This window comes from Mobula hypostoma, chromosome 2 (assembly GCF_963921235.1).
Source record: "Mobula hypostoma chromosome 2, sMobHyp1.1, whole genome shotgun sequence".
Taxonomy (NCBI): Eukaryota; Metazoa; Chordata; class Chondrichthyes; order Myliobatiformes; family Myliobatidae; genus Mobula; species Mobula hypostoma.
The window spans coordinates 175,511,573-175,538,939 of NC_086098.1; the positions used below are offsets into that span (position 1 = coordinate 175,511,573).

A 27,367-nucleotide genomic window follows, 5' to 3' on the forward strand; every position below is an offset into this window, starting at 1 on the left:
GACACACAAATAAAAGATAATTAGAAAGCAAATCACAGTTGTTACTGAAACTACTTCTGCTTACAAGCTTGCCGAGGACAGTTTCCTGGGGAGAACTTGTGTGGGGTGCAGGGAGAAATAGACAGTTTTCTGAAACTCATTCTATTAGTGGCCCAGATATGATTTTGTCAAGTTACTTCTTTGTTCTAAAGCTAAAGTATTTCATTAAATTGGAAAATGCCTTCCCTTGCCATCTTACTGCCATCTCTGTATCTGCTTGAGTTTTCCTCTAAACTGCTACACGGAAGATAACTGAGTGGCTGTTCAAGAATGCTAAATTAACATACCATCTTCTTCTCCACCACTCACTGTAGTTTGATCAGAGAAGCCAATCTATTTGTATACCTGCTCAGAATGAAAATTGTTCCTCTTCTAAAGCTGGCAACCTTTCTTCCTCTGGCTCACTTGACACCCCCTCCCTTACATCCATTCCTAGAAAGGCCAATGAAACCTCCTTATACACTAGTGTTAATTTTTTTAAAATTCCATCCCTCACGTCCCCATGGTGTGGGCCTTTTTGAATCATCTTCGTATCTTCAATAGGAAGTTGGGATCCCATCTGACTTTTGCCTTCAATTTAGATTATTTGTGGTCTCCACCTGAGCAGAGACTTGCACACACCTTGAAGATCGAAGTGTTGGGATTGAACACTACAGCACAGTACAGGCCCTTCAGCCCATGGTGCTGTGCCGAGCTTTTAAACTACTCCACGATCAATCTAACCCTTCCTTCCTACATTGCCCTCTGTTTTCCTATTATCCATGTATAGGTATCATATCTTGAAAGAATTCAATAGGTTCATGAGACATGACCTAACCTTCACAAAGCCATGCTGACCAACTCCAATCAGATTATCTTCTCCACAGTGATATGACGGCATCTCCTTTTTTAATGGACACCGTCTGACTGTTAGGGTGTATTCCAGAGTTATGGCATAGAGTAAATATGAACTTCACCAGCAACCAGTCTTCAGACATGAATGTGGATTGTAGATTGAATTTAAGATGCAGCTCTGAACAATTGTTTTCTCGGAGTTGTGGAATGGAGTTGAATGAAAACCAGACAATGCTGATTAACATTCAAATTCTACATCTCTCAGGGTGCGAAAGAGGTGTGTGAAAACTATATGTAATTCAAAGGAAGCATTGTAGATACATTGTAACTACAGAATTGTCTATTCCTTTAATCTTTAGCATATAAAAATGTCATGTAATATTGGGTCAGGAGGCCTCTTCCTCCAAGAGTGTCTCACTTTGTTCAATAAAACACTTGTGTATCCACTAGCTTCAGTCTCTCCAGTGACTTTGTTCACTTTCCAACACAGACCATACATCTCAGATTTTGCTATCCAATAGGGTGCACCCTATTGATCTACCAATCTACCTTCAGTTTCAGAAGTTCTTCAACGTATCGATCTAGCTATAAAGAAGGCATGACAGTGGCTATATTTCATTAGGAGTTTGAGGAGATTTGGTTTGTCACATAAAACACTCGAAAGCTTCTACAGGTGTACCGTGGAGAGCTTTCTGACTGGCTGTATCACCATCTGGTATGGGGGGGGGGGTGCTACTGCACAGGATCAAAAGCTACAGAAAGTTCTAAAATTAGTCAGCTCCTTCTTGGGTACAGGCCTCCGTAGTATCCAAGATATCTTGAAGGATCGGCGCCTCAGAAAGGCAGTGGCTGTCATTAAGGATCCCCACCTGCCAGGCCATGCCCTTTTCTCATTGTTACCATCAGGAAGAGGGTACAGAAGCCTGAAGGCAGAGACTCAATGATTCAGGAACAACTTCTTTCCCTCCACCGTACAATTCCTAAGTGGACATCGAACCAATGAACACTACCTCAATTTTTAAATATGTTGTTTGTTTTTGCACTATTGTAAATTTAACTACTTAACACACATATATGTATTTACTGTAATTGATTCACTTTTCTTTCTATATTATCATACATATTGCATTGTACTGTTGCCACTAAGTTAAGAAATTTCACAACATATACCAAAGATATTACAGAAGATTCTGATTTTTTCCAATCCCTCCTTTGCCGTTTGTACTTCCTACTTCTTTGTAATCTCCTTAATTCCACATCTCTCAATTCAGCTACATCCCCCACTTTCAACAATGTAGATGCCCAATTAGATCTCAATTCCAAAAGAAGCTCACCACTTCCATCACTTTCCAAGGCTAACCACTTTGACCAACTGTCCGGTCACCCGTCTCTGAAGCTTGCAGGAACACTATTGCTTCTAAGGCACTATATAAATGTAACTTAAATTTCCATTGCAAGAAGGATTTCATTAATGAAGCAATTCTAAGACAACAGCCTACCTGTCTGTTCTCTTAACAGGCATAAAGCCAGAAGTTTGTTATCTTTTGTTTTTACTTTTAATCCAAAGTTACTTTCGTTTGAGAGTATGGGTAGAGATAAATTTCACCCCTTCCAGATGAGGCCGTGACCAATCCGTTATGGTGAGGCTGTTCCCATTAACAAGGAAGGTACTGTGGTATCACTTCCCTGCATCTGAATAAGGATTCTCCAGGAATCTTCCATGAGTAAGCTTGTAAGCTCTGTGCAGAATCAGTGAAACAGCCTGGCTCAGCACATTCTGTAGGGAAATCACGCCCCCCCCCACCCCCCTACCAATACCACAGGACACTGCCTGCAGCTTCCTTCCATGGCTCTGGACAGCACCTGTTCCCACAATGCATTGCATCAACCACACACGTCAACCTTGTGATGAAACTCAGGGTTAGACAACAGACCATATTTTACCTCAGGCTTGGCAACAAGAGGCACAAAAATCAAAAGCCTCAGTGTACTTCTCTAAACACAGGAAGGACTGAATTTTAAATATTGCTCCCAATTCCTAGGACTGCATTATGACAGTCATCCCCTCTCCCCTGTATATTTGGTAACATTTTCCCAAGTGAATTTCTCTTTTTCTACCTGTTCTCAAGACCAGAGAAGGCACCCAACAGCCTCAATCAGCTTTGTCCTTACACTGGTTGGTGTGCTCCTATCAGTTATCTCCACTTTGTTACCAAGGCAGCCATTTTGTCTTCACCAATTCAGTCAACTTGAAAGGCATCGGCAGGAAGGAACCTGGAGTCTGCTCAATAGTTTCACCTTCACAATCTCCCTCGATTAACTCATCTGAAGCTGAAACTCTCAAACGGAATGCTCACAGGATAGACTCCACCCAAGATAAATCTAAGCAGCCACACACCCTTGGCCTTTTCCCATTGCCTTGCAAACTCTTTTCTTTAAATGTGTTTTAAATGCTACAGTACAAGCTGTGGCCACTATTTTCCTGGCGTATCTATCCCAGAATCTAATTGCGCTGCACAAAAAAAAGTGTTTCTCATATTATTTTTGGGCACTTTCCAAACAGCTTTGTCCTGCTTCCACCAATTGGGAAGTTTCTTCCTACCCATTTTGTCCTTACCTTTCATGACATTAAATACCAATCAGATCTCTTCACCTCTTCACTCCTAAGGGAAACAACTCTAACTTCTCCAGGGTGCCCATCTAAGTCACTAATCTTAGAATATAGAACTGTACAGGCTCTTCAGCTGACAAATTTGTGCTAATATTTTAACCTACTCTAAGATCAGTTTTACTCTTCCCTCAAGATAGCATCTTTTTTTCCCCCATCCATGTGCCTGGAATTTTTTGCTGTAAAACCTCTTCTGCACACTCTCAAAAGCATCCACCTCTGTCCTAATGAGGTGAGGTCCAGCGCCAGACACATACTCCAGTAGTGGGTGAACCAATGTTTTACAGAAGCTTCTTGCTCTTGAACTCAATCTTCTGGATGTTCCAGTGTTTTGCACCAAGGACTTACTATGAAAAGTGTGGCTACTCCTGCCTTATCAATTAGAGCACGTAAATAAATTTCTACAGTAGCAAGCCATTAGTAAAATGACTCTGTACAAATCTGTGTACTTAACTGGTGAACTCCCCTAAATCTTCCAGTGATTCGGCCACCTCAAGGACTGATTCCTTTAACTCTAAACCAGAGGTTCTAACAATGAACTCAACCCAATTCCACTTTAGGCACTTTGTGGACAATTTTTACCTCAAATCCCATCAAACCCGCAGCCCTGCACACAAGGTGACCAAGGAAACATCCGAAAAATATGATCTGGTTGACGTGGAAGCCTTAAATCATTCCATGTTCAGGGTCCACCTTGTAATGGTGGGGGTGGTGTTGGCAGGGGAAAAGAGAAGGCCTGCAGCCTACTTGACACAAATGCATGATCATGTGCACACACAAAAATCAGGAAGCAAGGCACAATGTTGAGCACGGCACAAAGGGGAGGAGCCATGCATGAGAGGAGAGACCACACCCAAACAAAGCAATGGAATGGAATGGAATGGTATTTGGATACGTCAGCTTGGTTGGGAGCTCCAATGAACTGGTGTTTCTGATTTCAGTGGAGGTGATGTGTTTGTGTCACACAATCATTTCACTTCCATAATCACAATCCCACACTATCCATAATAAAATTGCTCTAAAATATTACTTTCTGGCTGATATTAGCAACAGGCATGGGAAAAAGCAGATTAGGAATCCATTTAGCCTCTTGGGTCTGTTTTCTGCTTACTGCTTACCTGAACCTTCACTCCTCATACCCGCTTTTATTCCTTCTTATTATTCAGTATTATTTTATTAATTATTATTATTTGTCTTTTGTGTCTGCAGGCTGCCTTCTTTTGCACATTGATCGTCAGTCTTTGTGTGTAGTTTTTCATTGATTCTATTGTATTTCTTTGTATTTACTGTGAATGCCTACAAGAAAACGAACTCAGGGTAGTATATGGAGATATATCCCTACTTTGATAATAAATTTACTTTGAACTTTGCTACACCCCACTCTCCATTTCCCTTAATACCCGGGGTTGATAAATATCTCAGGATTTGCTATCCTGGGTCAGCAAGGTATTCGAGCGATTAGCACAATGCTTTACAGCTGTAAGATAGGAGTTCAATTCCCACTGCTGACTGTAGGGAGTTTGCAAGTTCTACGCATGACTGCTCCAGTTTCCACTCACATTCCAAAATAGTACAGGTTAGGGTTTGCGAGTTGTGGACAGGCCTTGTTGCCGGTGGAAGCGTGGCCCCACTTGCAGGTTGCCACCAGCAAAATCCTGGCTGATTCAAACAACAGATTTCACTCTTGTTTCGATGCACACTCGATAAATAGAGCTAATCTCTCTGTAAAGGAAGTTTATCCAAGCCCTGGTAACACGAGGTCAATACACATTTAGATCTTGCCAGAAAACAAGCATCCAAATGTCATGAAGTGAAAAAGGAAACTTGCTGAGAGAATTTTTTTGCCCCCAGTGGGGCTGAAACCTTGTCATTACTACCTAACCACCATCAGGCAGGAAGTAAAGGAGCCTTAGGTCCCACACCACCAAGTTTATTTCACTCACCTCACTGGTTCTAAAAACTACTGACTCACTTCCAAGAACTCTACAACTCTTGTTCTCACTGTTATTTACTTTTTATTGACAGTTTGTCTTCTTTTGCACATTGTTTGTTTGTCCATAAGATCATAAGATATAGGAGAAGAAGTAGGCTGTTTGGACCATCCAGTCCGCTCCGCCATCCAATCATGGGCTGATCCAATTCTTCCAGTCATCCCCACTCCCCTGCCTTCACCCCATACTCTTTGATGCCATTGCTAATCAAGAACCTAGCTATCTCTGCTTTAAATGCACCCAATAACTTGGCCTCCACAGCCGCTCATGGCAACAAATTCCACAGATTTACCACCCTCTGACTAAAGTAATTTCTCCACATCTCAGTTCTAAATGGATACCCTTCAATCCTGAAGTCATGCCCTCTTGTCCTAGAATCCCCTGCCATGGGAAATAACTTTGCCATATCTAATCTGTTCAGGAATTTTAACATTCGGAATGTTTCTATGAGATCCCCCCTCATTCTCCTGAACTCCAGGGAATACAGCCCAACAGCTGCCAGACGTTCCTCATACAGTAACCCTTTCATTCCTGGAATCATTCTCATGAATCTTCTCTGTCATTCTTTATAAAGTATGTTGTTCTTCATAAATTCTAAATGATTAGGAAAGGATTAGCTTTATTTGTCATATGTACATCGAAACGTTGAAGCAGTGGAATGCGTCATGACCAACACAGACCGAGCTGTGCTGGGGGCAGCCTGCAAGTGTCGCCATGCTTCTGGTGCCAAAGGAGCACGTCCACAACTTACTAACCCTAACCCGTACGTCTTTGGAACATGGTAGGAAATCAGAGCACCCAGAGGAAACCCATGTGGTCACAGGGAGAATTGCGCCTCAAATAGCCTCTGACAACCATGTTCAGTTCCTGGCCTCCGTGTGTGGTTTAGTTACTAAGCCCAGCGGAACAGTTTCTACTGACAGGAGAAGGGGCAAAGGCAAGTTACTGGCGCCTTAAAATCAGTCGCTCTGTGCAGATGGGGCTCGTCAGCTGTGGTTGGCAGCTCACCTAGGAGAAGGAAAACTCCGATTTCAAACCTCTGCTACCTCACGGCTATACCTACTCACGGGGAAGGCTTCAGGAGTAAACCCCTGAGGGTAAAATCCAGAGTTGGAGTCCCTAAGGCGGTCCTATGTTGAGTTCAACACTGCCTGGCAACTCCTGCAATGCTGCTGGTGCCAAACTGTACCGGTCTCTGCCGTTCCTTTGGGTTCATCAGCTACGTGGAGAAGGAGAGCTTGCTACATGGGCAATAACTAGCTCTCCATATTGTACAGATCTGGCTTGCTGGACAGCTAGGACACAACATCCATGGTCAACTGAGTACTGAGGCCTACTACACAACTGTCTATTCTACTTTCCTTCAACTGCATTTCTTCATTTCCCTGTGAATGGCTGCAAGAAAATTAATCTCAAGGTAGCATATGGTGACATTACTGCACTTAAATAATAAATTCATTTTGACCTTGACATAAATGCATTGCAATAAGCAAAACAAATTTGCAAAGCCTCTTTCACTTAATTAAATTGTCAAGTCTCAATCTTTTAAAGTCAATTGCTTTATTTAAACAAATCTTTACTCAACAGTTAGAAATCAGCCAGATAGAAGTAGGAATTCAGCGCCAAAAGATATTGAATTAGGAAATGATTGAATGAGGAAACGAGCACTGCATAAGCGTATTAAATTGTGCTTGAGTTGAACTGACAGCGGTTCAGCTCGAAGACTCACAAGACAGAGCCATGAATGGGGAGTAAGCAGGAAGGAATGAGCGAAATGCTGAAACATGATGGAACATAATGCACGAAGAGCTACCTGTTTCACCGTGCAGGTGATTGAGCTGGACGTACGGGACTGTAAAGCAGGTGGGACGAGAGTGGGACACACAGGAAAAGAACCAGGTTAATACTGATCATATAAAGCACGTCACACACAATAGGTCAGAGCAGACAGCTGGGAGTACGTTGCAATGGCTACAACACATAGAGGTGGTGGGGCAAGAAGAATATGAGAACAATGCACTTACACTCTCAGAACCTCAGTGTACAAACCATTCCCCAGCATAGACCACCTGCACTCCCACCATGGGCAGTGTTCCACTTCGCCCCAATCCTATGTGATACTGGCATCTACTGGGGGGGGGGGGTATCGCATTGAAAACTATCAAATAGTGAAAGGTATAGATAGAGAGGATGTGGGGGAGTCTAGAATCACAGGACACAGCCTTAGAATAGAAGGACATCCTTCTTATAGAACAGAGATGAGAACGAATTTCTTTAGCCAGGGAGAGAGAAATCTGTGGAATTCAATACCTTGGCTGTACAACCAAGTCATTGGGTATATTTATTTATTGAGTTACAGTGCAGAATAGTCCCTTCCGGCCCTTCGAGCTGCGCTGCCCACCAACCCTTGATTTAATCTTAGCCTACTCATGGGACAATTTACAATGACCAATTGAACTACCAACCGGTAGATGCTTAGACTGTGAAAGGAAACCGGAACACTCAGAGGAAACCCAGAGAGTCCCGGGAAGAAAGCACAAACTACTTACAGACAGCGGTGGGAATTTAACCCAGGTCACTGGCACTGTAAAGCATTGTGCTAACTACTATTCCACCGCAGCGATCTGTTTTCACTTTGACACGAGAGAGTCGATCAGTGTTCAAAAAAGCCAAGTTAAATCCACTGTGATTCAATGTTGTAAAACAATAGCACATGAAAATATCCGGGGGGGGAAGGGGCTGAATACTTTTATGGGCACTGTATGTCTTATGGTTTTATCTTGGGAATAGTAGGCACTTGCCGACACAGATTCGTAAGTTGTAACACAGTGAGCGAGCGATACAGAATGAGTGACAGGAGCTCAGACCAATAACTAAATTACATGGCTCCACGCATGACAGGAAGGGGGCCTTGAGGTTTAAACCTGGTTATGACCATCTAGTCTTTGTGCGTGTATACTCCCTTGGAGAGGGAGTAAAGCAGGGGGTTTTATGCCATGGACCTTTACACTAACCGGAGGGTAGGTGAACAAAATAGAGTGTAGTACAAATTAACACAATTGTAGTCAACTCTTCATTAAAGTCAGTAGCCAACATCAGTACACCAAGATTAGGTGGAACATATGCACATCAGTTAAACTCCCGTCACGTGAACTTTAGCCAAAGTGTGCATTACCGCAGGCTGAACAGCTGAAGTACCACCAATGGGAGAAACAATTACACCAAGTTATTTTTGAGATGTTGCACCATGAGGAAGAAAATACAGGTGCTGCTTTTATTGACTGTGCTTCAGTTTAAAGATTCCTGTAAGCTTGCAATCAGTTTATTCCAGTTTAGAATTGACTTTATTACAATCAGTCTCTGCCCTGGCAGTGACATTTATTGAATGCCACATGCCACAATACTTCTTGTTAGCAGACTTCAGAATATAGAAGGCAAAGAAAATAGATGTGCATAAATCACTTGTTTTATAAGCTACTCTCTCCCTTTTCCTAGCCTCAACCTTAGTTTCAAAAACATAAGCCATGCCAAGTTCAATAATAACACCAAAGCTGCAGTTCTGCATTGGTCACGTGTTAAGGAATGCATCCACTTGAAATGCAGTCTTTCAAAGTGATAGAAAAGTACAGCTCAGAAACAGGCCTTTCGGCTCATCTAATCAATGCCGAAACCATTTAAACTGCCTACTCACATCAACCCGCACTGGGACCATTGCCCTCCATACCCCTCAAATCTATATGCCAAGAGGGGGGGAAATATTTCCTGAAGCTGGAGAAATCGTTGTTCACACTATTCAGGTACCAATCCAAACTTCGCTTAAATGTTAAAATTGAGCTTGCATGCACCACTTGAGCTGGCAGCTCGTGCTACAATCTCACGACCTTCTGAGTGAAGAAGTTTCCCCTCAAGTTCCCCTTAAACATTTTCACCTTTCACCCTTAGCCCATGACTTCTGTTCCCACCCGAAATCAGTGGGAAAAGCCTGCTGGCATTTACCCTTTCTATACCCCTCATAATTTTGTATACCTCTATCAAATCTCCCCCTCCCCCCAATCTTCTATGTGCTAAGAAATAAAGTCCTAACCTATTCAATCTTTCCTTATAACTCAGGTCCTTACAAGAGAAAATCTGCAGATACTGGAAATCCAAGCACACACACACAAGATGCTGGAGGAACCCGGCAGACCAGGCAGCATCTATGGAAAAAAAATCCAGTCGACGTTTTGGGCCTGCTGAGGTCCTCCAGCATTCTGTGTGTGTTGCCAGCAACATCCTTGTAAACTCTGTCCATCCCCATAGAGATACAGGCACAGAATGGCACTCAAGCACCAATGTGTAGAGTAATCGCACCCAAACCAGTTTAATCTTCCAAACTCTGACCCTAACCTTTAACCGTCAGATTCTGCCTTTCACCTCCCTACACACCTGGGGCAATCTACAACCTGCCAACCCACAGAAGTCTTTGGGAGGTGGAGGAATCTGGAAAACCACACAGTCTCAGGGAGAACATGCAAACTCCACACGGACAGCACCAGAGATCAGGATTGAACCTGAGTTCCTAGATCTGTGAGGCAGCAGCCCTACTATTTCTGCGTTCGCTCAGTTGCTCCCATGGTAACTGGCCCTCTCATGATGCAACTCAGTAGGTACTGATATCTTTGGAAACTAATCTTCCGCCATAAATATGGATGATGAGTACCGGAGACTATTCACCCCTGTACAGGCATTACAACTGATCTAATCTTCTTCACCTGCATGTACACACAGCAGCTTGGGCTGCTGTATAGGAAGCAGGAGAGGGAGCACAGCCAGCGACTTTTCTTCCTTTATCTAATGGAAATTGGTAGAGACCCAGCACAAGCGGTGCATTGAAGCTCGATTTCAACTCTAAAGAGAAGTTTGGATAGGTACGTGGATGGTAGGGGCATGGAGAGTTATGGCCCGGGTGCAGGATGATGGGAGTAGGCAGTTTAAGTGGCTCCGCACTGACTAGATGGGCCATAGAAGAGTATAGAAACTCTGTGACTTACACCAGAACTAAAATAGAACAACTCCCTTGCAATCTGATCAACCATTCTAGTTCGATCTCCACAACCCCCTCTATCTATTACCTGTACCCCCTGTCACTGCACTGTAAACACTTTAAACCATTTTTTAACATTGCTGTTTACATTGTAAATATATGCCGGTACTTAGGCACGTTTTATTCCATATCCGTACTTTAACCTCTAACTTTATTTTTTATATACGTAATTTTTCATTCTTTATAATTGTTGAACATTGTTGTTTTTTGTTGCATGTGGTACCCGGACACCACAGCAAATTACTTACACATGTATATGTATAGGGGCGAATAATATTAATCCTCCACCAGACCATGGGAAATGACACTGGGATGTTTTAACTTCCGCAGCTTACCGCTGCACTGAGCAAATGCATTCCAAACGGTGCCCCTGTGAGACACAGTGATACCAAGGACGCACAGGTTGGCAGGTTGCAAGCTGTCCCTTGTGTGAAGGTGAGGGGTAGAGTCTGGGGGGAAACAAAACGGGATTGGTGCAGAATGGACACTAGATGATGAACATGGATTTGAAGGACTGAAGGACTCCCAGAGAGCCAAGGATTTTGTCCGACTCTACAATATGCAGCTTCTTCCCAATTTCAGCTGTGTTCTTACCAAGCAGCACAGTCCAGAGGCGTAGCCCCTGGCAACCTGCTGCACTGAACTCTGACTTGACTCTTTTGTGCCTTTCAGTGGCAGGCAACCAGGCAGCAAGCTGACTGGAAAACCAGAGGCTGCAGAGGCCCGGGGGCCATGGTGGAGGCAGGGGGTTGGGAAGGGAAGACAAAAAATAGGAATGGACTCCCTAGGTACAGCAGAGATGGGGTTTCCTGGTGAGAATGGGGTAGGAGTGGAAGACTTTGCAGGTAGGGCTGCTAAAGAGACTGAGACAGACAGATGAAATGGGAGCAGGAGATTTGGGCATTGGATCAGGAGGAGGGTGTGGGACTGATTTTAGTATTGGTTTATTATGGTCACATGCACCAAGAATCAGTGAAAAGCTTGTCTTGCCTACTGCTCATACAGATCAATATCATTACACTGTGCATTGAGGTAGAATACGGTAAAACAGTAACAATACAGAATAACTTGTAAAAGCCACCGAAAAGGTGCAGTGCAAGTAAAATTATAACGTGCAAGATCATAACAAGGTAGACCGGGAGGCCATCTTATCATTCAAGAATCTGATAACAGTGAGATAGGAGCTGGTGGTATGCGCTCTCAGGGTTTCAGAGTGGGCAGTGAGAGGATGGAAATAAAGCAAACCAGTAAAGTACAACAGACCAAATGCTCAATTACAGATCTACTGCAGATGTCCAAAAATGGAACTTTGCCCCAACCTGTAGAGCACTGTGGGGCCTTTCAGGTTGGTATGGCAACAGCTCTTCCTGAGACCACAAGAAGGTGCAGAGAGTTGTCAACACAGCTCAGTACACACTGAGTACACAAATGAGGTACAAACCAACTTCCCATCCCATAACAACATGTGTGTCCATGGCCTCCTCTACTGCCACAATGAGGCCAAGCTCAGGTTGGAGGAGCAACACCTCATATTCCATCTGGGTAGTCTCCAACCTTATGGTATGAACATCAATTTCTCCAACTTCTGTTAATTCCTCCCCCCTTCCTCTTTCACTCTTTTTCCATTCCCGGTTCTGGTTGCCCTCTCATCCCTTCTCTTCTCACCTGCCCATTGCCTCCCTCTGGTTCCCCTTCTCTTTCTTTTTCTTCCGTGGTCCACTATCCTCTCCAATCAAATTCCTTCTTCTTCAACCTTTTACCTTTTCCACCGATCATCTCCCAGCTTCTTACTTCATCTCCTCTCCCCACCCACCTACCTGGTCTCACCCATCCCGTGCCAGCTTGTACTCCTTACCCTCCCCACACCACATTTCAATGACTGACTAGATTATTGCAATAAATAAATAAAACACCTGTCTGGTTCACTAATGTCCTTCAGGAGGGAAATCTATAATCTTAACTAGTCTGGCCTACCTGTGCTTCCAGGGTTGATGCTTAAGGAACTTCAGGGTCTCTCTCATTTTGGACATATCAAAAGTGCTGCGTACGCAGTGCCTCCAGTATTGTCAAAGACCCCTCTCATCTTTTCCACAACCTCTTTGACCTCAGGCACAAGGTACTGCACTATAGGAACCCGAACTGTAAGGCTGAGTTGCAGCTCTTCCCCCAGGCTGCCACCCAGCTCGTATGTACACCGGGCCTGAATGCCGTGCCCCCTGCCCCCAACTCACAGACACACTCTCATCCTACACTGCTCACTTTTCATCTTCTATTGCTGCTGCTTCACATATTTATACCACTGTTTGTTTCATTATACTAGTGCCAGTAACATTATACTGTCTCACATAAACATGCACCTCACACTTTCTGTCAATCTTCAGGCGTGTCACTTGTGCTATTATTTTGCGACTGTACATGCTATTGTAACTACAGTATAAGTGCTGTGTGTGACTGTATGTACTGTCTTTTGCACCTTGCCCCATAAATACAATGCTTCATTTAGCCGTATACATGTGTGTGGCTGAATGGCGATAAATTTGAACTTGAACTTATTCAAAATACATTTCAGTTGAACAACTAGGGAAGGCAAAGCCTTGTCGGTGACACATAGATCCCAAAATTTCCTCACACAGATGACTTTAAAGCAGGAAAGATAAACACCTAGAAGAGAAGTTACACACACACACACACACACACACACAGAGACAATGAGGTGAGGTGAATGCAGTCTTGGTCAGTGCTGGCTGATTCTTTCTCAAACACTCTGTACACTATGGTTATCAGGAGAAATTGTTTACAAAAATTTTTAAAAAGCATTACACGCGCTCTCCAAAACATGCAGCCAACTACAGGCTCAGTGACAGCAGACAGTGACATCAAACATTTCACAGTTGCTCTTCTTTCTACAGCAGAGAACAGCGCTGGGAACGTACAGTGTCCCGAGGAGGGAAAAGTCCTTGGGTTTCCACCGAGGAGGCTCTTTTTTGTATCAGAAATGCAGTGCACTGCTCTGGATTACTTACAGGTGAACCATATTTTAAATATTTAAGAGAGGAATTGCTAAATGAATAGATTTCTAATATCTCAAAATGAGGATTTAAATAATTCATACTCAGGATTGTTGGAGAGATGGAACAAAATAGAATGAGCAATCCCATCTGTTGTCAGAAACACTTCCCCTTCTCCCTTTGCCTCCATTCTCAAGCTTCCAATCCCAATTTATCCCTCTTGCTGGATATTATGAGCCACTTGGTCTGCCGCGTCCATTAGCTGGAATACAACTCCAGCAAACCAGTCAACTGCATAAGGCATTGTCGGGGCACAGGTCTACCAATGGATAACGCCATGGGCTAGAGGACTAGTGGCCAGAAGTTGGCAAAGGTGTTGATCCCTCGCCTGGGAGTACTGAGGGCAAGTGATGGAGTCCCCAAAAATTCAATAGTCATCCCAGCTATCAGCAAAGATGGAGCCCAGACCTTCAGCTCGTCCCAACTGTAACCTGGCGGTCTGACATTCTCACATTACAGGTGAGAATTTTATTTTTAAAAAAAATCAATTTTGAATGGGGGCAGATGAAAACAACTGCTGCAACAGAAGTGTTAGCCTGATACCTAGCGGGCCATGAGTGGCTCATTGGAAACTTACAGGAGATTCAGCATTAGTTCTTCCCTCCAAAATGAAGATGAGACCTCAATTCCAAGAGGCAAAATGATTTCAGAGAAGGGTTGAGGAGACTGTTAATTAGATACCTTGTATACACAGTCACTGTGGGGGAATAACCTCACCCCGTGTTACAACTCTACAAGGCAGTAACTATTAAAAGTAAAATATCTATCACAATGGAACAAGGCTATTTGGTCTCTTGAGCACGTACCATCTCAATTGGAGGAGTAATCCAATGAGCCTACCCCCCCATTAGTCTCCTTTGAAACCCTATCCCTTCAAGAGGACCACAACCTTGTCATTGGGTTTGGAGGCTTGCGTGCTTCAATGACATGGAGAATTATGTTGGCTGGAGTCAGGGCTTTATGCTTTGGTAGGATCACCCATGCCAACCAGGTCAAAGGGTAGAGGCCAGACTAAGAGTGGTCCACCAGTCCTCCAGGTTTGGGGGTTCAGCTCAGGGCTAACAACCCTGACTGGTAAAACAAAATTGTTACGGAAACAGCAATGAAGAATCCTTCTACATCTGAGTGTGACAGTATTCCTGAGTCTCCACCTGGGATGCATGACTGACAGCAGTGAAAACTGAGAGGAAGTGCTGAAGATGGAGGACCTTCATTGCTGCCCTAAATGCCGGTGGTGAAATAGGCAGTAAGAACACTCCTCCATTCCCTTTTTGAGTATTACAACTAAAACTGCCAACAACTGCACTGCAGTCTAGATCTCACTGCGTAGAAAACTGAAATCTCTATTAACAATTTCCATGGGGAGGGAGTTCTGAGAGGACTGAAAGGGAATAAGTTAATCAGACAGGACATCGGGAAAAAGATAATGAATTTGGCCTTTGGCGATACTCGTGCAGTACCTGACGTATTGGACATGAAGTTGCAATCACTACAGTATCATCTGCAATCAGATTCCAGAACGAAACAGTCTATCTGATCACAAAGATCTTCCTGCTACTTCCAAGACAAAAACAGAGATTCTGTTCACTTAATGTTGAAATTTTCTTCATTTTTAATTTAAAAGAGCTTTCCTCTGTGGAAACCCAAGGCTGCTCCCCTGTCGAGACGCCACCACTGGATCAGAGACCGCGATCCCCACAGCATGCATGCATTCCAACTTAGTACTTCCAATACTCACAATGACTGCGAAACACTGCGGGCAAGAGAGCAATTGGAGAGTTAGTTCACCACTTCTCCCGGGTTGAGCTGAAACACTGCACAACCGAAGCAGGTCTGTTTCTTCCACTTTAACCTGAACCTAACTACATTCTTTCCTCCCTAAACCCCCACCCTCAGGTCCCGACCATCAATGTGAACTTTTGTCATGTCTTTAAGTTCCTCTCTCTAGTATTCTTGGGCTAGGTAGGGAAAAACAGGGCAATTTTCAATGCCAGTATCTCTCAGGAGTGCATATCCATTCCTGTGACAAAATGGATCATTCAGAACTAATCCAATATCCATTCCAGGTAAGAAGAACAAATCACAGACTAAACAGCCAATATGCTCAGTGGGACCAGAAACAGGAATGGACTCATTAAACCATTCCGGGTAAAAAATAATCAAAGCACAGACTAAACAGCAGCTATAGCTGGACAAGGAACTAGGAACAAGAATAGACTAACTAAAACCTTGAGATCATGGCTTGTTAGTGAGCTAACTCCAGTCACCTGCATTGCTAACACCTTTAATTAATATCAGTTATACATTTAAACTATCTGTATAATCTGCTGCCATGAAAGAGCTCCGGGCTTCCACTTACAGAATACAGTGGAAATGCTTCCCCAAATTTGTTCCCAAAAGGTTTAACCTAAATTGTATTTCTTCTTTATGTATTCCCAGTTTGTTGTCTTCTGCACGCTGGGTGAATGCCCTAGTTGGCAGCCTTTCATTGATTCTGTTATGGTTTATTATTCCATAGACTTATTGGGTATGCCCGCAAGAAAATGAATCTCAGGGTTGTATATGGTGCCATATATATGTACTTGAGATAGTAAATTTACTTTGGACTTCCTTATTTATTTTCTTTGAAGAGACAGCAGGGATCAGGCCTTTCTGGCCCAATGAGCCATGACACCCAGCAATCCACCTATTTAACCTGAGCCTAATCACAATTTACAATGAACAACTAACCGGTACGTCTTTGGACTGTGGGAGGTCACGGGGAGAATGTATAGAAACTCCTTACAGATGGCGCAGGAATTGAACTCCGAACTCCAACGTCCCAAGCTGTAATAGCGCCGCGCTAACCGCTACACTAATGGGGCTTCCGCTAAGTTCCAGTGTTGGAATGCCCAAAGGAAGGCCGTCAGCTAGTCTCAGTCTCTTGAAATCTTCAACTGAATCATTTCCTCTAAACTACTGAACCCGGGTGAGTACCACCCCAAATGCTGGTGTGGCCGGGAGCAGCGGCGTAGCTGCCTTTGAGCGAGAGTTGGCTAATAAAGCAAGCACAAAAAGAGTGAGTGAACAGAAGATGGAAGAAAGCAATTCTTAAGGCACGAGAGAGAGTCTGCAGATGCTGGAAATCTGGAACAACGCACACAAAAATGCTGGAGGAAGTCCCCAGGTCAGACAGCATCTATGAAAATAAATAGACCGTCAATGTTTTGGGCTGAGAAGGAAGGGGGGAAAGGTGGGGGGGGGGGGAAGGAGGCTAGCTGGAAGGTGATAGATGAAGCCAGGTGGGAAAGGGAAAGGGTTGGAGAAGAAGCAATCTGATGGGAGAGGAGAGCGGACACTTTGGAAGTGAAAGGCAGGTGAGAGGAGGTAAAGGTTAGAATGGGGATTGGGGGGGGAGTAGGATTTGTTTACAGGAAGGAGAAATTGATATTCATGCCATCAGGTTGGTAGCTACCCAAACGGAAAGCAAATTAGAATAAAATGCAAAATGGAAATGCAATACAGGGCAAAATTTGTTAGATCTTGCATTATTCACGTAACCTGACACAACCTTCATTTCAAGGATGAAATACCCTTGCCGGGGTGTATTGTTCAGAGCCATTGGTGCCGTGTGACTTAGATTTTGTGCAGAGGAAAGTAAAGGGGAGGGGGGGGTGGAAATTGGAGAGTGTGTGGCACTTGGAATTGACCTGTGTGTGATTCTACAACCCAACTCAGCCACATGTCCGAAAAGGTGTCTCATAATCCATTTGTGAACACTGCAGACTGATTGAGGATTTATAGGCCAGCGCTTGCCACTCTTCAAAAAGTGTGTTGGAGAGCTGTGGCAGTAACACCGTTGTAAAGCTCAGGTGAGCCACTTCAGAGGCCAGGAGGAAGTCTACCACACTGCTTTGTCCAGTGTCAAATGTCAAGAGCAGACAGAACTGCAAATCCACTGGGGTGGCACAGTATCATAATGGTTAGCACCACGCTTTACAGTACCAACAACCCCGGTTCAATTCCTGCAGCTGTCTGTAAGGAGTTTGTACGTCTCCCTGTGACGGTGTGGGTTTCCTACCACTACACAAAGACTGACCGGTTGGTAGGTTAGTTGGTCGTTGTAAATTGTCCCATGATTAGGGGAGGGTTAAATCAGAGGATTGATGGGCTTGAAGGGTGTACTGTGCACTGTATCTCAATAAATACAAAGTCGGAAGCACAGTGTCTGCGAGTCTGCAAATCCATTGGTGGCTGGAGGTAACCTGTCCTGGAGGTGTGTGAAAGCCAGTGGGTGGGAGGGAGAAAAGGGCTCATTTTGCTGTTGTCGTCTTGTTCCATTGCTGTTGCTTGCGTTGTTCTGCTGAACATGGTGACCGTGCTACGTTGGTGCCTGATTCTGCAGCAACACTTGCGGGCTGCCCCCAGCACATCCTTAGGTTGTGTGGGTAGTGAAAACAAATGATGCGTTTCACTGTATGGTGTGGTAAGTAAATTAATCTGAATCTGAACAAGGTCAGCAGATTTCCTTCCCTGAAGGACACAAACATTCAATAATAATCCTGTAATTTTAACAACAATTCTGTAATTTTGTGGACATTGTTACCAAGTTATTTTTAAATTTCAGTTTATTTAATTGAACTTAAAATCTTTGGGTCCTGTAGTGGGAACTGAACTTGTGTCTCTGGGTTGCTGTTAAGACCGATTACAGCACTGGAGAGGCAGTGTTGACGACACTGAAGAGGACAGAATAACTGGGACAATCTTGCATTGGCATTTCCCACAACAGAGAAAACTGAGGAATGACTGAGATAAAATGATAAGATAGAGGAACACAAGACCAAGACAGCTATTGGAACCAACAGCATTAAACCACTGGAGCAGGAACTCAGCACCTCAGAGCCCGAGACTCTACACCAGGGCAGAGAGACTCGCAGAGGGGAGATGGTCCCAGTAAGTAAAGAGGGGAGCGGAGGGGTCTGGAAGGAACCAGGTACGGAGGGGACTGATGGGCAGACAGATCCAGCTGGAGGAGTGGAGAGGGGAGGCAGCAAGTTGTGGGTGATAGGCAGAGACACAAGGGGAGAAAAGGGAAGAGAAGATGGATGGCAAGACACACAAAATGCCGGAGGAACACCTATGGAGAAGAGTAAACCTTTCATCAGGACAGGAAGGATAGAAGGAGCTAGGTCGGGGGAGGTCGAGACAATGGCTGAAAAAAGGCCATAGATGCAGAAATCTGATTTTTTTAAAAAATAGGCAGAAGGCAAAAGTGTGCGAATAAGGGGGCCTTATCTGGTTGGTAGCCAGTGACTAGTGGTATTCCTTAGGGCTTGGTGTTGAGTCCGCTACTTTTCACATGTCAGGGATCTAGCTGATGGAACTGATGGCTTTGCAGATGATACAAAAATAGGTGAAGTATCGAGTAGTCTTGAGGAAGTAGTGAGCTTCCAGAAGGCCTTGGACAGATTAGGAGAATGGGCAGATGGAATACAGTGTAGGGAAGTGTACGGACAATCACATTGGTAGAAGGAATAAAGGCATAGACTATTTTCTAATTAGTGTGGAAATTCAGAAATCAGAGGTACTAAGGGACTTGGGGAGGTCTAGTGTAGGATTCGCTAAAGGTTAACTTACAAGTTGGAAGGAAAATGCAATTTTGAGAGAACTAGGAGTCCTCATAGGTTAAGTGTGTGGGTGACAAGCAGAGGGAAGGTGAGAGAACTTCAGTGGATCAGAAGGGGAGAGAAAGGGACAGGTGCAGGTTACCTGAAAATGATGAGATGAGATCTTTTGCTAGAATGAATGTAGAGACTGTGTTTCCAGTTTGGAAAATCTCGAGTGGAAGCCACAGATACAGTATTGTGCAGAAGTCTTAGGTAACCTATATCTTTTATAATAGTTTCAGAGGGTATGGCCTCCACAGAGCCCTGATGTCAACATCAGCAAGGCTGTCTGGACAGAGAGAAGCAAACGAGACAACCCAAGTCTGCAGAAGACCTGTGGCAAGTTCTCACAAGAAGTTTTAAACAACCTACACAGGCAATGCTCTTATAACACTGCATGAGAGTGTACCCAAGAAAATTGATACAGTGTTAAGGTCACACCAGATATTGTCTTGATTTCTTTACTTACTGTTTTCTGATCTTTACAATTATTTTGATATTTAGAAACTTTTCATTTTATTTTTGAAAGCATTTTTGCTTTACAGAATTTTTTTTACATGTGTCCAAGACTTTTGCACATAACTGTACAAGATACTAATAAATCAGGAGAAATTTCAGTTAGCAGTCCAATGTGGAGTGGACAAACTGAACAGAAAATATTCCCTAAAGCAGCAGCTAATTACACAAAAAAAAGTTATGTGAAAGGCTGAAATGGAGAAGGGATGAGGTTCATAAGAGATTCAAAATTATAAGCCTTAAAATCCTATGCTATTTTAAGAAATTATGATTTCACACAGCCATGGTGCATCTTATCAGTTAAATTCGCCAAGGATCAAGGGGATTCTCAAAATTTTATTACCAAGTACAGTACTGTGCAAAGTCTCAGGCACATATACAGCATAAAGCCGGGTGCCCAAGACTTTTTAACTCTACTGCAGTAATTTTATGTATTTCACTGTACTGCTGCCAAAAAAAGATCATGACATGTGAGTGATGATAAACCTGATTCTGATATGGGTCTCTGTTGTGAACTGAGAGTGGGAAGGGGGCAGGGAGAGGGGAATCTTGGTTGGGAAAAGGGGAAGAGAGCAGGAAGCACCAGAGAGACATTCTGTAATGATCAATAAACAAATTGTTCAGAATCAAATGACCTTGCCTGGTGTTTCAGGGCTGGGTGTGTCTGTACCTGCGCCAAACCCTGCCCCTGGCTCTCCTTCTCTGCCACCTGTCACACACGCCTCCAACGACACTCCACCCTCGCTATTCCCAACAACTTTTGCTCCTGCCAGATTTACAAACTTGCACTCCGCTCCACATTGATAAATTACAATACTATGCAAACGTCTTAGGCACCTTATCTATATATGTGTGTCTAAGACATTTGCACGGGTTCTGTCTGACTCTCACCCACACGCATAACCTACTGGGTCCCCTGTCCTGACAACACAAGGCCCAGTATTGTGGGCACGAGGTCTGCCTTCCCATTGAGATCTAAATCTGACACTTACACAGGTGATGCTTCCACAGTAAGCTGCCCAAGTGTTTCAAATTGCAGGAGATTACCCTCCAGAGTTATCAGCAGCTTTCCACTGTCCATATTACTGCTTAGCATCAAGAAACGTACAGAAAATTGCTTGCTTTGACCACCTGTGCACTTCTCAAACTCTGCAAAGAATCCGAACCTGCCCACCTCTTTAGAATCTATTCTGAGATCCTTCCACTAAATGCTGGAGAAGGAGAACTCCATTATTAAACAGTCCAGTGGCTAGGCACAGTGGTGAGAAACAAGCCAGTGAACAGAAAACAGACTTCATTAAGTAAGGTTCAAGAGGTTGTACTTACTGTAGCCCATTCCCTGGACAAAATATTTGAAGGCTTCAGTCAGCTTGCCAGGCTAGGAAGCAAACACAGAATCAACAGAAATGTACAAGATGGTCAGAGGCAAAGATAGAGTGGACAGCTAGCGCCAACATGGCATGCCAGAACTTGCTAACTCTAACCTATAGGTCTTTGAAACGTTGGAGGAAACTGGAGCACCCGAAGGAAACACACACACGCGGCTACGGGGGAGAACATAGAAAGATCTGCTGACAATGGTGGAGTTGGACCCGAGTCACTAACCGCAACGCCACTCTTCAATTCAAGGCAGAGATGCAATGGAAGCCCTTCGACAGGGTGGTTGTGTGGGTTCAGGCCCAGGTTCAGTTTATGGGAGCAGAGCTAATGAAAGAGCTGCTGCTCTCAGCTCAAGTTGTCTGTGCCCAATCCTGACTTTGGGTGCTGCCTGTGTGGGGTTGGCATGCTCGCCCTATGGCTGCAGTGGTTTCCTCTGGATGTGCAGGCTGGCAAGTTCACTGGCCGCTGTAGAATTGTCCCCAGTGTGTAGATGAGTGACATTCCTGCTGTGTAGCCAAATGTAAAATCTGGAGGAATTGATGGGAATGTCAGGCGATTTGGTTAGACCATAAGGCCATAAAGAGGAAAGGTTGAGGGAGGGAGGGCTTTCTCTTTGGAACATAGAACATAGACATCCCCAGCACATTACAGGCCCTTTGGCCCACAATGTTGTGCTGACCTTGTAATCTACTCTAGAAATGGCCTAGAATTTCCCTACCGCATGGCCCTCTATTTTTCTAAGCTCCATGTACCTATCTAAGAGTCTCTTAAAAGACCCTATTGTATCCACCTCTACCACCAACCTGGCAGTGTATTCCACACAGCCAGTATTTTCTGTGTGAAAAACTTACCACTGATGTCCCCTCTGTAGCTACTTCCAAGCACCTTAAAACTATGCCCCCTCATGTTAGCCATTTCAGCCCTGGGAAAAGGCCTCTCACTATCCATACGAACAATGCCTCTCATCATCTTATACACCTCTATGAGGTCACCTCTCATCCTCCATCGCTCCAAGGAGAAAAGGCCTCTTTGGAGTGAAGGAAGATGATAAGAGATATATGATAACAGATCTAGACAGAGTGGACAGCCAGCATCTTTCTCCCCAGGCAGTAATGCTTAATACTAGAAGGTATCCTTTTAAGGTGAGTGGAGGGAAGTTTAGGGTTTTTTTTTTAAAGCAGAGTAGCAGGGTGCCCATAATGCATTGCTGGGGTTGGTGGTTGACGCAGAAACATTAAGGACATTTAAGAGACTCTTAGATAGGCACATGGATGATAGAGGGAAGGGTTAGATTGATCTTGGAGTAGGTTAAAAAGTCAGCACAACATTGTGGGCCGAAGGGCCTGTACTGCGATGTAATGTTCTATGTTTTTTCTCCTCGACAGAGCCTTCCAAAAACTGGCTTCACCACTTTGGACAGCAGGAACCTGGGTGCGCCATCCCACCTGATCACAATATAGATCTGCCTGTAAGAGTTTGTATGTTCTCCCCGTGATCACGTGGGTTTCTTCTGGGTGCTCAGGTTTCCGCCCACATTCCAGAGACACACAGGTTAGTAGGTTAATTGGCCGGATGGGTTTACACAGGCTCCTTGGGCCAGAGGGGCCTGCTACTGTGCTATATGTCCAAATTAAAATATCCGCACAACGTACTCATCGGCTGCGAGTCCCCTGTACTTCACCGATTAAAGAGAGAAGACTGAACTGCATCCCATCTGTCACTAGGTCAGAGAAGGCAAAAGGTTGGGGGGGGGGTGGGGGAGTGTAATATTGGGGACAAACAGAGGTGAAGGAAAGCAATGACTTTTCAGGGATGAAATATCTTCAATAAGGCCAGTATAAACGCTTTAAATCTTCCTTTTTGTCACACATCGAGATGGAAGGACTTAAATACTGGAGATAAACGGACATCTGCCTTGGATGAAATGAGGCCATTGTAAGCAACTAAAAGCAGACGTCGGCAAAGATTGGGACGTAATGACGACTTTGCTTACCTGGACAACCTGTGGAAGCCCTCCACAATCTGCCATCTGCCAATAAAGTACGAGAGATACATTACTGCACAAGGACAATGTGACTGAAATCTTCCTGGCAGCTAGAAGCAATACACATAACTGGCCTTTGAAACTTCTTTATTGGTACCAGTCTAATACAGTTTCATTCCTGAAAGGTAATAAATATTCCTGTAATTCAATATGGGTGGCAGGGTGGAGAAGAGTCTCTACCAAAAGAGGTGTAAGGCGTTCCTTCCCTCCGCTAGCCTGCAGGTCACCCTTGGGCAAGGTGTAGCACCTGCTTAGCCCCCCCGATCAAGGTCACGTGAAACCATGGGAGGAGGTAGTGGATGGTCGTATCAGCAGCTGGTACATATCACAAGTCCTGGTTATGCGACCACTGACGCCAGGCGGACAATCTCTGAAGGGTATTGATAATGGCTGGGGTCATCTGTATTGTAAAGACACTGCCCAGAAGGCGGCAATGGCAAACCACTTCTGTAGAAAAATTTGCCAAAAACAACCATGATCATGGGGCTGTGATCGCCCACATCATATGGCACGGCACATAATGATGACGGTGATGTAATTCAATAGGAGACATTCTTCCTACAGGATTTCAATCATCCAGAACCAATTGATAATGCTCGTGTTAATCTAAATTAGGTAAACATAGGGCACATTAAGCAACAGTGCCTATAAGATAGAAGTCAAAAGGGATAACCCTCTAACACCCGAAATCCTGCTGGTTATAATTGGAAGGCAGTCCACCACAGTGTAATGGGGTGACACTGTGGTGTCACTAATGAAGCTGCTACCTTTCAGGAAGACACATTCAGCCCTGACCTCTTGTGCAGTCTACATGGGGTTTGTGATTTCTTGTGACCACTCAACACCATCCTCCCCCAGTCTGAGTTCCTCTTGCATCCCAAAAATGTGCAAGTCAGTAGGCTAATCGGCTGATGCAACTTGTCCCTAGCATGTAGGTGGGTGACTGAATGGAAGGGCAGTGAGAATAAAAAATGGGATTAGTGCAGACAGAGTCTTCATGGAGTCGTTGTGGGCCTGCTTCCATTCTGTATAGAAGATACTTGGGCCAATCACCAACAATTTCTATCACCCTGAGCCATCAAATCAGGAATGGGCCTTTTACATCCAATGGCACTCTACTGGGGGAACATGGGATCAACATCACAAATCCCATTAGCACTTAGTGGGTGTGATGTCATTGCAAGAAGCCTATTTTGGCCATCTTTATTCTTCTATGCTGCAGCATCGCTTTAGACAAACAGCTTTACCTCAGCAGCCCTCTGGAGTCAAGGACGACTTGCTTCCACTCCAGCTCTGCTGGTACTGAGGTGACTAACGAGTCCTCGATGGGACCCGCAGACAATGGCACATGTGTGATATGTGGCAAGTGCTTAGACCATTGTATGTTCCTTCTACAATTTTGTCCACTCGTGCTCCTCGAAACTTGCAAAGTACCACATCTTGGCCAAATGCTACTTCCCACTAGACCTAGAGGACGATACTTCAGAAACATCACTAAAGTGCATACTCCAAGCACAGACTCTGCAGATGCCGGAAATTTTGAGAAACACACAAAAATGCTGGAGGAACTCAGCATGTCAGGCAGCACTATGGAAGGGAATAAACAGTCTATGTTTCAGCCAAGACCCTGTCCTGATGTAGGATCTCAGCCCAAAACGTTGACTATTTATTCAATTTCATTGATGCTGCCCAACCTGTGCATGAAGCGTCTTCTCTGCCCCCCTGTAAATAAATTGCTATGACAGAGTTCGACACAGAATACCAGCTTAAGGATTCTGGTATCAGGCATGGAAAGGAAGTGTCCAAACCAGCTCGATGGATTTGACAGCCTCAGTGCATTGGCCTGGAAGAGGTTTATTCTGTCAGTGGACTGGTTGAGACCAAAGACTCTTGCAAATTTCTACAGATGTACAATGAAGAGCATTCTGACTGGTTACATCACCGTCTGGTACGGCGTCTCTAACGCATACGATCGAAAGAGGTTGCAGAAGGTGTAGGCTCAGCCAACTCCATCACAGTCACAAGCCTCCCAACCAATGAGAACATCTCCATGAGGAGGTGCGGCAAGGCAGCAGTCATCCTCAAGGATGGTCACCCCCTTCTCATTGCTACCATCAGCGGGGTGGTATGGGAAACTGACGGCACACGCTCAATCACTCAATATTTTAGGAACAGCTTCTTCCCCCCCCCCCCAACCACTGGATTTCTGAATTGTCCATGAACCCATAAACACTGCCTCAATGTTCCTCTGTCACACTATTTATTATTGTAACTTAAGAGTAGTTTTATTTTTGCCTCGCACTGTACTACTACCATGCAACAGTAAATATCATGACATATCACAACATATCATCATCATTATTTGCCAGTTGATGATCATGGTCTTTCCATGACCATAATTGTTCTTGGTAAATTTTTCTACAGAAGTGGTTTGCCATTGCCTTCTTCCAAGCAGTGTCTTTACAAGATGGGTGACCCCAACCATTATCAATACACTTCAGAGATTGTCTGTCTGGCGTCAGTGGTCACATAACTAGGATTTGTGATTTGCACCAGCTGCTCATATGACCATCCACCACCTCCTCCCATGGTTTCACGTGACCCTGATCGGGGTGGGCCGAGCACCTTACACCTCCCTTGGTAGAGATGTACCTCCACCTGGCCACCTTTTCACAACCGGTCACTGATAATAAATCTGATTGTGGTTGTACTTCCGCAGTGCTTTAAGGTGCCGACTGTAAGTTGTCCATGTCACTCAAATGTGGACTTGGAGACTTTGTAAATGTTGAGCGTGGGTGTGGATCAGAGCTTTTCAGTACACAGTGAGCTTGCGGCTGGGTTTGGTGGTGGTGGAGTTGGCGGGGGGGGGGGTTCTCCCTGAAGGTAGCAGTAGAACATTGGATACCCTGATGAACATCAGTGACTGCCTTTGCCGAGGTGGGTTCCAAGGTATGAGAAGTCATTGATGGGACTTCCTGGGACTACAGATATGCAGCTGAAGTGGGACTAATGACAATCTTTGGCTTCTACACATCCTTTTAGTCCAAGGCCCAAGCTTGTGTGCAGTTCAGTAGAGATACCAAAGACGGTTGGGAGCTCAACTTCCAAGTTAGCTTTGAGGAGTACCTGGATAACTCTTGTCTCTAGAATGGAGATAATAAAATCCTTGTAATAACTTTCTCTGTGGCAGTGAACAGGGAATCTACCTGAAGTGTCATTGTTCTTGTAGTTTAATTTTCTTCGTGCTCAAGATGCGTACAACGCTCTGTCAGTCAGCATCTTCTGGATAGATCAAAAAAAATATATTTCAATTCTTTTATGCATTTTGCATTTGTTTTTCATCTTGAATGAGATCCTGGAGCTGCTGGAGCCTGTGATTTGCAGTTTGGAGATCGTTTGGGTGTTTCAGTGCTCTGCAGTCTCCGAGAGGGTTCTGGGAGACAGAGGCAGAGTGTGGGAACTTCATGGCGAGAAGGCTATGAGCTGACGTTCAATTCCATTTCGCTGATTAAAGCTTCCATTATTCGGCAATTAAAGTGATGAGGAAGATTGAAATGCCAACTGCCTGCTTTTATTTATATATATTATGTTTATATATATTGCTGGAGAATTGCACTGCTATGGAGAGAGGAAACTGCCTTTTTATAACTGAGTGAGATCGCTCTGCTACAGAGAGGGAGAAGGTTACCCAGGTGCTCTGTGTTTTGGATATGGACTTTTTTCAGTGTTACGGCTTTTTTGTATTGTGTTTTTCGCCCATCCTTTCTCGTATTTTTGTGTGCAGGAGGGGCATTTGGGGGTTGATGTGCCTGTTCCGTTTTTGTTCTTTTTTTGTGTGGGGGCAGGGATTTGGGGCTTGATGGTCATGCTGCCATTCTTTTCTTCGTTTCATGGCTACTTGGAGAAGAAGAATTTCAGAGTTGTATACTTTGATAATAAATGAACCTTTGAATAAGTTTGTATAATCACCTGTTTGTCTGTAAACATTTAGTAGATTTTTCAGTAACTTATAATATAGCTGGTTCGTATTTTTTGTAGTATGCAAGCCAAAACAAAAATCGAACTATCTGGAAGGTTGTTCTTAACAATGGAATTTTCT

At 44.2% G+C, this 27,367-nt stretch overlaps 1 protein-coding gene across 5 annotated transcripts in view; it reads right to left on the minus strand.

The window, feature by feature from the left end:
- Positions 1–27,367, minus strand: part of LOC134342690 (protein NDRG3-like) — a 142,180-nt gene that overhangs the window by 4,911 nt on the left and 109,902 nt on the right. For 3 of the 5 annotated variants that reach the window (XM_063041116.1, XM_063041120.1, XM_063041119.1), the window contains exons 14-16: positions 23,218–23,253; positions 21,171–21,222; positions 7,346–7,384 (exon numbers count right to left, since the gene is read on the minus strand). In XM_063041116.1, coding sequence (XP_062897186.1) covers positions 7,346–7,384; positions 21,171–21,222; positions 23,218–23,253 — 127 coding nt within the window. Of the gene's footprint in view, positions 1–7,345; positions 7,385–15,421; positions 15,437–21,170; positions 21,223–23,217; positions 23,254–27,367 lie in introns of all 5 variants that reach the window. The other 2 variants (XM_063041117.1, XM_063041118.1) reach the window with 2 other exon arrangements.